Source organism: Chaetura pelagica, unplaced genomic scaffold, assembly GCF_000747805.2.
Source record: "Chaetura pelagica isolate M959 unplaced genomic scaffold, ChaPel_1.0 scaffold2, whole genome shotgun sequence".
Classification (NCBI taxonomy): Eukaryota; Metazoa; Chordata; class Aves; order Apodiformes; family Apodidae; genus Chaetura; species Chaetura pelagica.
The window spans coordinates 5,187,269-5,202,142 of NW_009952796.1; the positions used below are offsets into that span (position 1 = coordinate 5,187,269).

At 38.2% G+C, this 14,874-nt stretch overlaps 1 protein-coding gene across 1 annotated transcript; it reads left to right on the top strand.

Annotated features, from left to right (window-relative positions):
• Positions 1-422: 422 nt before the first annotated feature.
• FBXO28 (F-box protein 28) lies at positions 423-6,490 on the top strand. The gene is made up of 6 exons (XM_009994813.1): positions 423-443; positions 496-605; positions 1,621-1,759; positions 4,182-4,377; positions 5,577-5,633; positions 6,096-6,490. The coding sequence occupies exons 1-6, from the start codon at positions 423-425 to the stop codon at positions 6,488-6,490; spliced, it is 918 nt and encodes a 305-aa protein (XP_009993115.1).
• The last annotated feature ends 8,384 nt before the right edge of the window (positions 6,491-14,874 follow it).

Here is a 14,874-nt window from a genome sequence, read left to right on the forward strand (position 1 = left end):
GCACTGTATTGCATAATTTTTTACATTTAGTTGTGGCTGTCTTAAAAAATACAAGCCTCAAGTGTTGAAAGAAAATAATGATGATTTCTTGGTTTTAATGGCTTCTTTTTTGAGGTGACAAAATATTAACTGGATCTACTGGAATCGCTTTGGAGACCAAGTTAAAAGGCAGACACAGGGATTTGCAGCCTCTATTACAATCAGAGGAAATGGTATCTGCTTATGGATGAGTAGCATTCAGCCTACTATCACTTGTTAGGCAGTTTCAGGAGATGAATTTGTGAACTGTGTGGAACACAGTTGCCCCTTTTTGGAGTATCATGACCATTGTTACAGATAGTGATGCCTTAAGCTCAGCGGCAGTTTCTGCTTCTTGAAATAGGCCAGACACTTCTAAGAGAATCTTTTACTATCCAGCAACTATGGAGAAGATAATAGTAAAAGTAACTCATGGCCTTAATTGATCCTTAAGTTTTTCTTTTTATTTACATACAGGTTTGCAAGCGAATGGACTTGGTTTGCCAGCGTATGTTAAATCAGGGATTTTTGAAAGTGGAAAGATACCACAACTTGTGTCAAAAGCAAGTTAAAGCTCAGCTTCCAAGGTATGTACCAGTTAAAACTGTAGTTAAAATTAAATGTGCTAGATTCTTTTAAGCAGAATATTGAAAAGAAACTTCTTGCTAGCTAATTCAACTTACATATCTTGAAAATTTGATTCATGTTTGTTTACTTTTTTTGTTTTCCAAAAGCACCTTGACTGTAAGATCCAATTACAAAGTAATGGTGTGGGTGAGTGTAAGTTGTCTTATGCTAGGAACTGGAATATTGGAAAATATCTCTGGTATTTTAAACAGAGAAAATAAGACTGGGTCCTGTATTACTCAGCTCTTATGACAAATGAAGAAAGGACTCCTAGGAATGAATAAATGCCATTCCTTTTCAAGACTGACTGTCTTCCCTTGTGATTTTTCTACAACTCTGCTTTAAAAAAGCAAGTTTTTTTCAGTGCCAAGGATTACACAGGGAAAAGGGAGGGGGTTTGACATGTGAGCATTACTGGGAGCTAGTTTCTCTCTTAAACAATGTCTTTTATCCTCTTTCCAGTGAATAAGTGCATCTGGTGCTGAGGCCTAGCAGATTTCACAGTCAGAGTGAAGAAACTAAATGCTACTTACTGTAGAGATCCTTTGTCAAAAGAGCTTATATCTCAACCTAAGCTTTGTAGCAAGCACTAATAGTGTATAAATTAATGTCAATTTCACTGAAGTACAAACTATAGCAATATGAGGGGATAAAAATACACTGACTCAGTGCCTACTGCTGGTTAGTGCTGAAAGCTTGTTTCGAGCAGTCCTAAGTTATGTGATCCATAAATTATATACATAAGATGCAGTAGCTATGTAGAGAACAAATTTTGTCTGAGTAAGTGTAGTCTGCTATTACTATCTGGTTCTCAAACTGTAATCAATTTTTCCCTCATAAACACAGAACTAATGTTAGTGGTTACTTTTTCAAACCTCAGAGTGTTGTAGGGGGGAAATTAGCTTGAGGAATTGTTACAGTTTCATTTTAGTAATTCATTGTTAAATCAGTGTCACTTGATGGTCTGCCTTTTAGACGGGAGTCAGAAAGAAGAAACCATTCATTAGCTCGTCATGCAGACATCCTTGCTGCTGTAGAAACAAGACTGTCTCTGTTAAATATGACTTTCATGAAGTATGTGGATTCCAATCTCTGTTGCTTCATACCTGGAAAGGTAAAATTTAGACTATACTATGTAGACTGTATGATGTGTTTAAAGAAGATCATTGTCTAACTTGACCTGAGGCAGCTGAGACAAATTTGTATAATGTGGATATATATATTGAAACTGCATTTCAGATACTTGCAAACAAACACACAAGCCAGTACTCTGCTATAATACACATTCTGAAATGAATGAACCAGACTGTATCTCAATATTTGATTTCCATTTTCCCTTCAAATCTCGCTTAATTCTGATGTTTGACTTGTGGCATATACATCCTATACAGCCTTTTACAAGAAACACATGATATGTAGGGTTTAATTCTGAATTTTAATTGTACAAAACAGCTGGAAGTCAGGTCATCAGAAAATTTAGACTCTGTAACACTATGTACTCAATCGGGAACATTTTCTGCACCTTTCCTAATGGTTTGAGTACTTCAGGTCAATTGAATTAAGATATTTTGTATGTGGAAGCACTGTTCAGTATTACAGTGGATGGGGTATTTTTGTACAGTAGGTGAAGTTCTGAATGTAGATAAAGTGTGTTAAAATATTAGTACTACAGAACAATTCTGGTGCTTCAGAATACTACCACAACATAAAATATAAATTATGCATTGGAGATTCTTTAAGCTGTGAAAACAGGCATGCAGAAGGGAGTTGACAAAGTCATGATGTGAAGAAGACATACAGCTCAGGGTTGAAGCAAGATCTGTGAACATTAGTCTAATGTTCTATTCCTCTGTCTTTCCATGTGGGGCTTGGATATATTGGTATTAATTTTACATGGGCAGATAACTTAATTGCTCTGGGATAAATGGGAAAGTTAGCTGCTGGATTCAGGTGAAGCATGGCAGGCATTTTTACATTTAGTACAGCAGGACGAGTTGTCATTATTAAATACATTTTTATTTTGAAGTGGTAATTTATCTGTACACTCTTTGACTTGATATTTAATTTTGAATTCTATCATTATAGTTTAATATTTTTATGCTTATTTGACTTTATATTTTTATATATACTGTGTATTTTTAAAAATGTAATATAAAGTCAAATAGCCTTAAGTCCTTGATGCTCGCATAGTAAATGGAATATTTGAAGAAGTGCTGCCTTTTTTGAACAGTAGGTGGAAAGGCAACGTGCAGTCTAGACCTCAGGTGTGCAGGAGCTGGGCAAGTGAGCTTGCCAGCCATTTTCCTTGTGGGCACGGAGTCATAAAGACCTTGTTTGTATTCAAATATAATAGCTATAAAGTTGGGGTTTTTTAATTAGTTACATAGTGTGTGAGCTTTCTAGTGTCACTGCTCTCTCAGCACAGTTAACAGTTTATCAGAAAATCTTATTCTGGTCAAGCAGATTCTTGGCTTTTTTTTGTGGTTTTCTCCTGACCTGTCCTGCTCCCTTCAGGAAATTTTGATGAATGAAGCTGCCACAGAGTTGTCAGGATGCTAATTTGTGTTAGAATATGTGAATCCTGAATCGAGGTTTGGCATATTGTGTTCCTGGTGATAGCAGAGCACTGCTTCAAGATTTTTATATTGAGGATGGCAGGGAAATGCTTTGATGTTGTTGCCAGCAGGATATAGCATGGGTAAAATTAGAGAAGTCTCATGTAAGCGTGTTGTGTGATGAGACACTTCAGGCTTGTCTAGCTTTTGCAAATTTTTAGCTTTATGAAAACACAAGATGCAACTGTACTGTCTTCCCAATGATCTTAAGTTCCTAAGTTCTGTGTTCTTCAGGAGACTCTTCAACCATTCTGAGTCAGTAGTTTTGGTACTCTGAGATTGGCAGTCCTGTCTTGACCTGCTGGAGACTGATTCATAGATTAGCAAGATACGTTTCATCTCTCTGGATCATTCCTAATGAAAGGGCTTGATTGTCAAACCTGTTAAGAGGATGTTTATGTTCTCTGTCAGTGATTTGATGTTTTATTGATTTGCAGTGTTTTTCATGCATGCAAGTGGACTCGAGTAAATATTTACAGCTCTTCAGACTGACATGATGGTGATGATTCTTGCTGTTCAATTCATGTTTTGTACGCCTTGTAACTAGCTGGGGGAGTGACTGCTTTGCAGTGTGGCTTAAAGTATCTTGTGTCAGCTTCTCCAAAAAGAAAATATTATGGTCTGCTGGGTATATATTATATGATTATATATAATTAGAGTATGGATGTAGTAAAACAGAATTTCACACAATGAACATTATTTCATGAGTTTAAAGAGAGAGTTACTGTGATAGACCAAGTGAATAGCTTCTCTGATAAACCACAGACAGCACTTCATTTCAAAAAGCTGATTTAGAACTAAAGCACACAGTGGTATGCAACTGTTATGTAGTAAAAGCCCCTGGATATGCCAGCATTTCTAGAATGATCTGAAATAATCTTGCCTTTATCAGAAAATCCTAATTCTTCTTAAATGTTTTAGGTAATAGATGAAATTTATCGTGTGCTAAGGTATGTAAACTCTACTAGAGCTCCTCAGAGAGCTCATGAAGTTCTTCAAGAACTAAGGGACATTTCCTCCATGGCTATGGAATATTTTGATGAGAAGATTGTTCCAATACTGAAAAGAAAGATTCCTGGGTCAGATGTATCGGGACGTCTAATAGGAACTGCCCCAGGTATTAATTCCAATGTATAGTTAAGTTTTATTTAGTTTTTCTGTAAAAATTCACAGCACTGTATTGTTTTTAAAGCTCCTTCCCTTAAATGCAAGCTTTATTACATAAATTTGATTATAATTGTTTCTTAAGAATGCTAACTGAAATGAATTTTCTTTGAAATTTAAGGAGCCTTTGTACTGCCAAAAGAACAGCCACTTGAATGTACGTTAGAGTTACAGCTAGTGTGTATTCATTAAACAAATGCTTTTGTGCCACCAATGAATGAAACTTTATCATTGTACTTGGTTGAAATTTGGCACGTGAGATGACAACTCAATGCCTTTATTTTTAGGATGATCAGCAGTGAGTTAGCCGAAGCCGTTGTAGTGCTGGTATACATTTGTATGTGCTTTTTTCCTGGGGCACTAATGTATGCACTAACAAGCAAAATACTTACGGGTAATAGTGAGAAGACAATTAAAATAAATCTATACATAAACAATTAAGGTGGTCCTTTGTCAGAATTTCCAAGACTTTCGTGAACCAAAGTCTAAGGTAATTTCCTCATGTAATGGGTGAAAAGCAAAAAGTTGGTATAACTGTAGTGTTTTCCCTGTGCCGAACAACTTCACATTTCTTAAGAAATGTGAAATCAACTCTCTGAAAGGATAACTAAATCAAATAAATACATCTTAAGCAAAAATGATAGAGGTAACTGTAGGACCTGCATGTTGTTTCTGCTGTCCTGTTCATCCTTTTAAGCCATAAGTGTGAATGCCACCTCTTAATTATATCCTGTTAATTATATCTCACTTCCATTGAGGAAGTATTGCCCAAAACCATAGTTGATGTCAATTGGTGTTGGAAGCCCATGGCTTTATTTGGCTGAAAAATGCCTGTTTTGTATTGAGGAGGAGCATAACTTATAATGGCAAGCCTTTAGTGTCACATAACTGTAGCTATGCTGGCATATTAAAGGAAAAAAAAAAACAAGAGGAGAACTGTTCTAGGCTGTTCCTTACTGTTCTGTCTTTGTAGTGCTTGAAAGTTGCATCTTACTTGCACAGCATCGCTAGAAGAGTAAACTGATGGAAAAAGTGATTGATATCTTTTGTGACAGAAAAAGTGAAAGAAATTATACAGAAGCTGTTAGTCTCCTTGATTTGCAGAACTTTATTAATCAACATTACCAAGCTCAAATTCCAGTATCATTTTAGTGGTTAGGAAGAATGAGTCTAAAGAAGTACGGAAAATAAATTCCTGTCTTCTAAAAAGTAAGTTAAACTGAAATACCTTGTTAAGCCCCAAACCATGACATTTTAGTAGTTTAGCTGTCTACAAGTAAGACGGCAGAATTGTACTGCTCTATCGCAATATATTTATTTAATGTTCTTCTGTAATAAGTAATTTACAGACATATTGTAGGTTTTTTACTTAACATCTGTGACACTAAGTCTAGATGGCAACATAGTATCTCTACATAATTTTTGATACACAAAGCTGTATCAAAAAAGACTGCTGAAAGTTTAAGTATTTTAAATTAGTCATTCTCGGAGATACCACATGCTCTTGTTAGACACTTAAATGACTGCAAATCTGTTTTCATGTTCATGTAACTTGCAACCAGTACTCAGATTCATGTTTGGGGAGTAGGGATAAGCAAAGTATGAAAACCAGGACACGATTTCTATCGTTGTCTCAAAATTGTAGGGGATTAATCACAGTTTTCTCTGAAGTTCCAGGGCCTTCTGCAGCACTGACAACAATGCAGCTATTCTCCAAGCAGAACCCTTCAAGGCAGGAAGTCACCAAACTGCAGCAGCAAGTAAAAGCAAATGGCACAGGCTTGACAGCACTAAAGCGGGAGATCTCAGAGCTCCGCATCAAAGTGCAAGAGCAACAGAAACAAGTCCAAGATCAAGATCAGAAACTGCTAGAGCAAACCCAAATCATAGGTGAACAGAATGCCCGACTGGCCGAGCTTGAACGCAAGCTGCGAGAGGTGATGGAGAGTACAGTAGGAAATTCTTCAGCTTCCAGCTCAAATGAACAATCTCTTAGAAAGAAGAGGAAGGCAGTTGAATCCACAGACTGTCCTAGGAAATCTAAACGCCTTCGAAACAGAAAATAACTTGGAAGAAATGACACCTGCAGGAGAATACACTGCTTTAGTAGCCCAAGCAGGTCTGCTTGTTTGGATACTGTGACTAGTTTCATGGTGTCACTTAGGCTGCTGGCTCTTCAAAACACCACTTACACTTGAACTGTAATTTTCTTTCACTGAGACTTTTCCCTTGCTTTCTGTATGGGTGGGCCTAATGCACAGGATTTTTAAGATTTGCAATTAGATATATACTAACCAGACCTGCTCTGTTATGTTCTGGAGGGTTAATTTTTTTTTCTGTGCAGATGTGTTTAAAGTAAACTTATTTGTGTTTAAAGTAAACTTATTTGTGTTTATGCTTATGTTCATATTAAAATCTTAAATTCAGTCTTAACTGACTAAGAGAGTTAAGCATAAAAACAGAAGTCCTGTTCACTTGAAGGAAAGATCAGATTTTAAAATCTTATTTTAGAGAACTTGACCTTTTTTGTTACAAGTGACCTTGTCTGGAATGTCTGAAAAGTCATTAATACTTTTTGGGAATCTCTCTGTAATGAGTATAGCTGACTTCTTAAGCTGCAGTATTGGCTATATATTTTTGTAAACTTAGAAGGAAGGGCCTTCTACCCAGTCTTCACATGCACACAGCCTGGGTCTAGGTCTTGGGAGCCATCTTCTACTTTTGCATGGATAGATGCATGTACAGCTTAGCCTGCTAAAAGCACTTGCCTGAGACTATTCTTAACTTGGGGGGAGAGTACAGTGACCTATAAAGCAACTTATTTGTTCCTCAGCCACAATTTAGCATCTGCTTTCAGCACAGCTGCATTCATACACTGAGGCATCTTATGAAGCTAGTTGCAAGAGAGTTTGAACCCAGGCTATCTGCCACTTTGCTGCCTGTAAATTGCAGGTATTGTTAGCCAAAGCTGGAGTATTGAAAAGCTGCCCGTGCATTGTGTGATACATAGGCCAACATCTAAGAAGTCTCAGACAAGTTGTCTCAACAGTAACAAAGCTCAGTGGAAGCTCCATTCCTGGAAGCATTCAGGGCCAGGTTGGATGGGGCCCTGAGCAGCCCAATGTAGTAGGAGTTGTCCCTGTCCATGCAGGGGGGTTGGAATTTGATGATCTTTAAGGTCTCTTCCAACTCTAACCATTCTATGATTCTATGACACCATTTGAATGAAATGCTGTATTATGGAAAAATTTAAACTATTTTGTGTGTATGTGTTGGGGGTGGGATGGAAGTTTCTTTGTAACACTTACGACAATGTTCTACAATTTCCTTATCCTAAAACATAAATTACTTCAGACAGAGCTTTAATTTCTTTTGCACTTCTGTTTTGAGCTTGTAACTGGAAAAGCATGTCTTGAGCTATTCAGTCTGGTCAATTCAACAACCTCTAGAGTTGTGTACAGCAATTACTTTTTCCCCCCCTCTGTATATTTTTGGAAGCTTATACAAATACCATTGTCCTTGGTTTTGTTTTAATGTACTAAACTATGTAGCTTTATCATTTGACTTAGTTTTCTTTTTTTTATCAGCTGCTGCTTTGGGTTTAGGTGGTACTGAATTCAACTTGGTATGGCACTGAAAATGCAAATGCTGCATTTGTAGCTGTTCAAAATCTTGGTATTATTACCATGGGTTAAAGTGCATAGCTCCCTTACATTTTGTATGGCTGTCAGATTAACACAGTGGTTGTATTTTAATCACCAAACAAATCAGAAATTGTCTGGAATTGTCCATTGAAATGTTACATAATTGTGGGAAAACAGACATTTTTCCTGAAACTTCAGCTACAGTTTTTACTTCTGAAACATATTAGTTCATATCAGAAGTAACATTGCAAATGCCTACGTTTTGGCAAACATTTAATTTTCAAAGAAACTTGTTGGGTTGTTTAAGCCTTTTTAAAAAAAGGAAGGTTTCTTGAGAAAAGCATGAAGGAAGTGATAAAAAGTTATCTGGGGAAAATGTTAAAATTGTTCAAAAAGCATTTGCTACTACTGGTCTTCTATAGCTCTGTTCTTTTTTACTGTTAAAGATCTCTCTTGCTGTTCAGTTTAAATATACTGGCATATACTTTACATTTTTAAAAATAATAATTTTGAATCAAAGGGTCAGCATGATAGCTATAATTAATGTGTATCATTTGATACAAATTCATGTAATGGTCATTCATGATGACAACATCATGTAATACTTTTTGTTAAATACTTGTAAACAAGTATAAACCTTTAATTGCATTTACTGAAAAGGTTTATTCACACATCATCTTTCAGATTAGGTTCTTTAATTTAGTTTCTAGATTATGCAAACAATTCTGCCCCTCTTCCTTCATGAAATACAAATAGTTTGAGGTTATTTGAGAGTGCCTTTTATTTATGTGTTGGTGAATCTCTAGCTGTATGTAAACTGAAATGGAAAGAACAACAGCCTATTGTTATGTGAAACATTCTCCGTGGATGGTGCCAACTTGGAAACTTCAGCTCAAGGAAGTATCACATGCTGCGAGTTTGCAGGTGCATCCTGATTCTCTGTGTGCTACCAAGTATAATAAAACTGAACAAGACCTATGAAACTTAAAGAGGTAGAGGGGAATTTTACACATAGGCTCTGAGAAATACCACAACAGGGGTACATTTCTGTTTCACTTCCTGGGTAGAGACTGAGATGTTTGTACCAGATGTCTCTCAGACTGGAATAATCACCTATAGATGGAATGCAGAAAACAAAATTAACTTATCCTTTAGTGGAAAGAGCTGGAACATTAACTTCTGACACCATATTGTCCCTTTTTAAATAAATAAAAAAATTAATTGATCAATATATGAACAAGTTGATAAAATAGCCTGAAGTAAAACTAAATCACTTTTGACTAAATTTCTATGCAAGTTTATGTGAGCTGGTGTATCAGCTTCAAAAATTCTACTTGGTTGTTATTAGTGATTGTGTATCTGTTCAAGGGAGAACCTCAAACTACAGAGGCTAAGATGTTTATGAAGTTACATGAAAAATTGTTTTATTTGCATTCAGTGTTCAGTTTTAGTACCTGGTAGCAAGGGCTGAAACTGAACAGCACAAGGATGAAAATAAATGTCTTTTACAGTTAGTTTCTTAAAAATAGCTTGAAACTACCAAGGCTTGCTTTTGGTTTTGAGCTTGCTACCTTTTGTTTCACTGGAGATTTTTTACAAATTTGTGCATCTAGTGAATGTGGTGAAAATGGTATCAGATGCCACGATGGTACTTTTTTGAGGAAAAAGCTGTTTGCAATCAGGTCTTGCTCTCCAAATTGAACACCTTGCATGTAAATGCATGCAAGCACCTTCCAAACAAGGGCTAATGGATGTAATATGTGGATCCTGTGAAGGAAGAAAGACTACCTGCTTTAAAGTTAATTTTATCAGATTAAAGAACAGATAGAAACAAATGTTAAGTTCTTCAGTCCCTGACACCCTCAGCATAGCACATTCACAGAATCACAGAATATTAGGGGTTGGAAGGGTCCTCTGAAGATCGAGTCCAACCTCCCCCCAACAAAACAGGACCAAAAAAGCTAGGGCAGATCACTCAGAAAGGCATCCAGAGACTCCAAAACCTCTCTGGGGAGCCTATCCTAGTGCTCTGTAACCCTCACAGGAAAGAAGTTCTTCCACATATTGAGGTGGAACTTCCTGTGCTCAAGTTTGAGTCCATTGCCCCTCATCGTGTCACAGGGTGAATTAATCAAAGCAATAATCTCAGCACCCAGAACTGATAAGACAGCTGTGTAATGCCCTCAGTATCTACAGCTGCTATAACAAAGGCCCACCTATACCCTTTTGGATCCTTAAAATACCCTTTCCTGATGCATGGAGCATTTGGGCCAGTCACTATGAAGTGCTTTTCCCAGTTATTCCCAGTGAAGCTTATTTTGGCCTCCAATACAGTCAGCTCTTGAGATCCCCCTGTCACTCCAGGAATACTGATAAATTGAGGAGAAGGACTTGGGGATGATGGTAGATGAGAAGCTCAACATGAGCTGGCAATGTGCACTTGCAGGCCAGAAGGACAACCATGTCCTGGGCTGCATCAAAAGAAGAGTGGCCAGTAGGTCAAGGGAGGTGATTCTCCCTCATTACTTGTCTCTCATGAGTCCCCATCTGGAGTACTGCATCCTGTTCTGGAGCTCCCAACATAAGAAGACGTGAAGCTCCCAGAGAAAGTCCAGAGGAAGGCCACAAAGCTGATCTGAGGGCTGGAGCAGCTCTCCTACGAGAACAGGCTGAGAGAGTTGGTGCTGTTCAGCCTGGAGAAGAGAAGGCTCCAGGGAGAACTCATAGCAGCCTTCCAGCACCTATAGGGCCCCTACAGGAAAGCTGGGGAGGGGCTTTTTACAAGGGCTTGTAGTGAGAGGACAAGAGGTAATGGATTAAAAGTGGAAGAGGGGAGATTTAGGTTAGACATTAAGGGCAGGTTGGATGGGGCCCTGATCTAGTGGGAGGTGTCCCAGCTCATGCAGGGTGGTTGGAACTGAATGATCTTTAAGGTTCCTTGCAACCCAAACCAGTCTGTGATGGCCACCTGTGTGATTCTAACTTGCCAGGCCATCGAATCCACACAGTTCAATAAACTCAGTTGTCATTCTTCTCCACCTGGATGGAGGCAGGGCCATTCTAATTGTGAACACAGCACTCACTATTGGCACATGGGTATGTGTAGCTTGCATGAATTATGCTTTAATTCCTCCTACTTACATCTGGTACACGGGGATCTGAAGTCCATACTCTGGCTGGAGAACCGCTCACTTGAGACTGGAACAGCCATCCTCCTGGAAAAATGCTCTTGTTTTTGTTCTGTCTTGCAATTTGCACACTCATGCCTGTAGGGCAGCTGTAGGTTTTCCATCCCATCTCTTGGATGTCCTCTCCATAATCACATAGGAAAAACCATGGGGCAGTTCATGTCGTGTTCTACCTCTTTTGAGCCAGTCTCACAGGAGGATGTCTTCTCCTAATGGCTGCAGCGTGGGCCCATGCAGGAGAAGAATTAGGTCCATTCTTCACCCTGGACAGTCTATTGGACAGTTTAGCAAACAGTTTTTCAAGTAAGTTCTCTTTTTCTCAGCCATTTTTTCCATGATCAACACCCCTGTAGGGGGTGAGGGAGACAGCCTTCATTCCACTGTGCTTTGTCAGCTGTTTCACCCACAGATGGTGTCTTGTCACCTTCTTCCCAGACCAATGTTGCCAACATGCAGGCATAAGTCAATGGTGTGCTCTGCACAAACTTCTGCAATGTATGTCTGTTGCATGGCATTTCTTCAGGATGTATAATTGTCTGTGGGTATCCCAGTAATGAAGCAACCAGCTGGTAAGTGGCTCACCTTCACGACAGCTCAAGTATTTTCTCATAATTTGCAGCTCCTTCAGAGATAAGGACTGGACAGCTGTTCAGTCTGACACCATCCCTGAAGCACAGTCAGGAAAATCAATAATAAAATCCACAAATAAAAAATAACAAGTAAACAGTAACACGACACATACAGCAGGTAAGGCAGCATTGTGGCACTTAACTGAAGAAAACTCTAAAAATAGACATTCTGTAACACTGCACTCAACAACAACATGCTACGAGCTGTTTTAATTTCCAGCCCCTTGAGACTCTGAAAAGGAAAAAAATTGGTACTGTCTCAACTGGGCTATCTGGGTCTCCTGACACAGCCATAAGTCAAACTATTCAGGCAACATATCAGCCGCAGTTCAAGCTCCATGTTGGGCACCAATAAATCTGTCAAGGGTTTAAGGTTGGGCTGGCTATTAAAAGGCTGTCAGATGCTCATTATTAATCCTTTTCCCTTCCTGACAGGTGAAGGGAAAGAGAGAAAGAGACTTACAGGTTGGAAAGAAATTAAAAGAGTTTTAATGAAATAATAACAATGAAACAAAAAGGTAAATAGTAAGAAAATAATGAAGTACTTACATATACATCAGTCTCTCCTGATGATGATTGTCACCACCAGTGCTGCAGCACAGGCACTGGAAAACTTCCAGAGTGGACAGTGGCAGACAGGAACTGCATTCAGGAACACATGGATCAAGATTAAAGGCAGAAGAATGGACAGAGTCCTCCTTGGATACTGGCCATGGACAAAGAGAGCTTGATTCTCGTGTTCCTCAGCTTTATACTGAGAATGATGCAAATTAGATGGAATACTTTGTTGGTCAGCTGTGGGTCACCTGCCCGGTCCACTCAGCCCACAGGTGTGACCCTTTTTACTCCCTTTCACTTACAGCAGAGTAGCAGTTTAGCAGTGAACTTTGTTTTACTTACAGAAATAAGTCCTGTAAGTCCCAGGAATAAGCAATACCACTACATACCTTTGCAGTACATACAAATATCAAGCAGCATCAGTCCTAGAAGCAGACACTGTCTGAAAAAAGATGCTCTTAATTTCAGAAAGTGGACTCAGAAGAGATGCAACTGAAATACAAGATTACTGAAAAGCTAATTGGTTCTGTTCTAGTTCAAACCAGGACAAGTTCATTAATGTTACAAGGATGCCTTCACGTAATTTCTTAACATAAATGATACGACTGTATTGAACAGAAACTTAGTTGCACTTAGTGGGATCTTCTAATAGTTAATTTTGGGAAGCACTAAGATTGCCTAAGAATTTTCAACACCAACACAGCCTCTTGAAAATAGGACGACACAAGATTTAGTTAAACGTGTCTTCAGACAGGACTACCCCATTTCCTGGTGTTCCTGATGGTTTTAAGATAACTGGCAAATTACAGTGATAGATTGCTATTTTGTTCACAAGTAAATTCAGTTGGGAGTATTTTATTGCAACACATCTGCTAGTTGTGAACAATTCTCATAGTGTCCAGTTCCATTCCTGTGCTACTTTGCACAGTACCTGGAGCAGCTCACTTGTCCATGTATTCTCTGCTCTTACAGTTGTGCTTACTGGATCTCACCTTCCTGGTTGGGTGAGGATGCAATGACAGCTTTTTTGAATCTTTTGGATTCAGTTGGATCTCTATGTCTTTGAAAGGGAAAATGTCAGACACAAAAAACTGTTAGCTTGCTGGAGACCTCTCAAATGTGATTTTGTTGTGTGGGCTGCTTAAACCAGAAAGACTCAGTGATTAACCAGGAAGAACACTTTGCACTCCAGGACACTTGGGCAATTAAATTCCCTCAAACTTCCTTTAAAAAAAAAAAAAAGTTGGTTAAACCTTGTTTGGTTGCTATGGAATGTTCCATTTATAAATATGGGATCTTTGATTGAATTACCCTACTGAATTTGCAGTGCTGTAAACCTGCCTCTCTGTACTGAACTCGTGATACTGTTTCTCTCCTCCAGTGTTCCTGCCATCCCTCTTATCAGCAGACACACTTGTTCTTTTGGCAGGATCCATCCCACGGATGAGGAGGCCTTTAGTGCAACCCTGAACAGCAGTGCTAATATTTGAACTACAAAACGAAGGGAACATTTTCAGAAACATTATATACAGTGTTTGGAGTGCAGTTGAGTGAAACACTTGTGATCCTAGCAATTCTGCAGTCAGCTCCTGCAGGTAGCTTAAAAGCACTGGTTTATTGTGAAGCAGTCACCGACCCAAAAAGTAAATCTGAGCATCCCTTGCAAGAACAAAATGCCTTGATGCTAAACGTCTTTTTTACCTCTTCCACTGCATCAGTTCTCACAAAATCTATGAAACTCAGATTGTGTGGCTAAAGAGGGAAAAGCTATGAACAAACTTTTCCATCTCACCTCTACTTGCTCATTTTTTCACCTCTCATCATATCCTAATATACACATTTTAAAGATGCAGGTAAACAAAAATATTCATGGAGCTGTTATGTTTTATAGATCCTGCACTTTAAATTGTGAACACTTTCAAGTAGGGTTTGCATTTCCCCTACACTTGCACAGTTGTTCATGGGGCTTTTAGCAACTAGCACATATTACCATTTTTAATTATTACTACTAATAAAATTAATTAATTTTATAATTAATTAATAAAATTAATTAATTTTAAGCAATCCATCCTAAAGTTGAGATATTCATATTGCATTAATAGACAGGGTATAATTCACTTTGTGATAAGTTGTTTTTATCTGTTGTTTTTATCGCTATTATTGATTTAGACAATTTTAATTTCAGTAGATTTATGGACAACTAAAATTCCAAGCAAGTAACCATTAGACTTATACACGATCTTTGTAACTGAACTGCTCACAGTCGGTATTATATGGGAAACAGATGAAGAGACACATCAAATGGAGTTTAGTTCTTAGAGGGGAGTTTGTCAAAAAGTCCTTAAAATACCTTACTACAAGAAGTGAAGAAAAGAGACACTGCCACAGGCATTTTGAGTTGTAGTTCAATAAACTGTCCCTCCCCACCCCA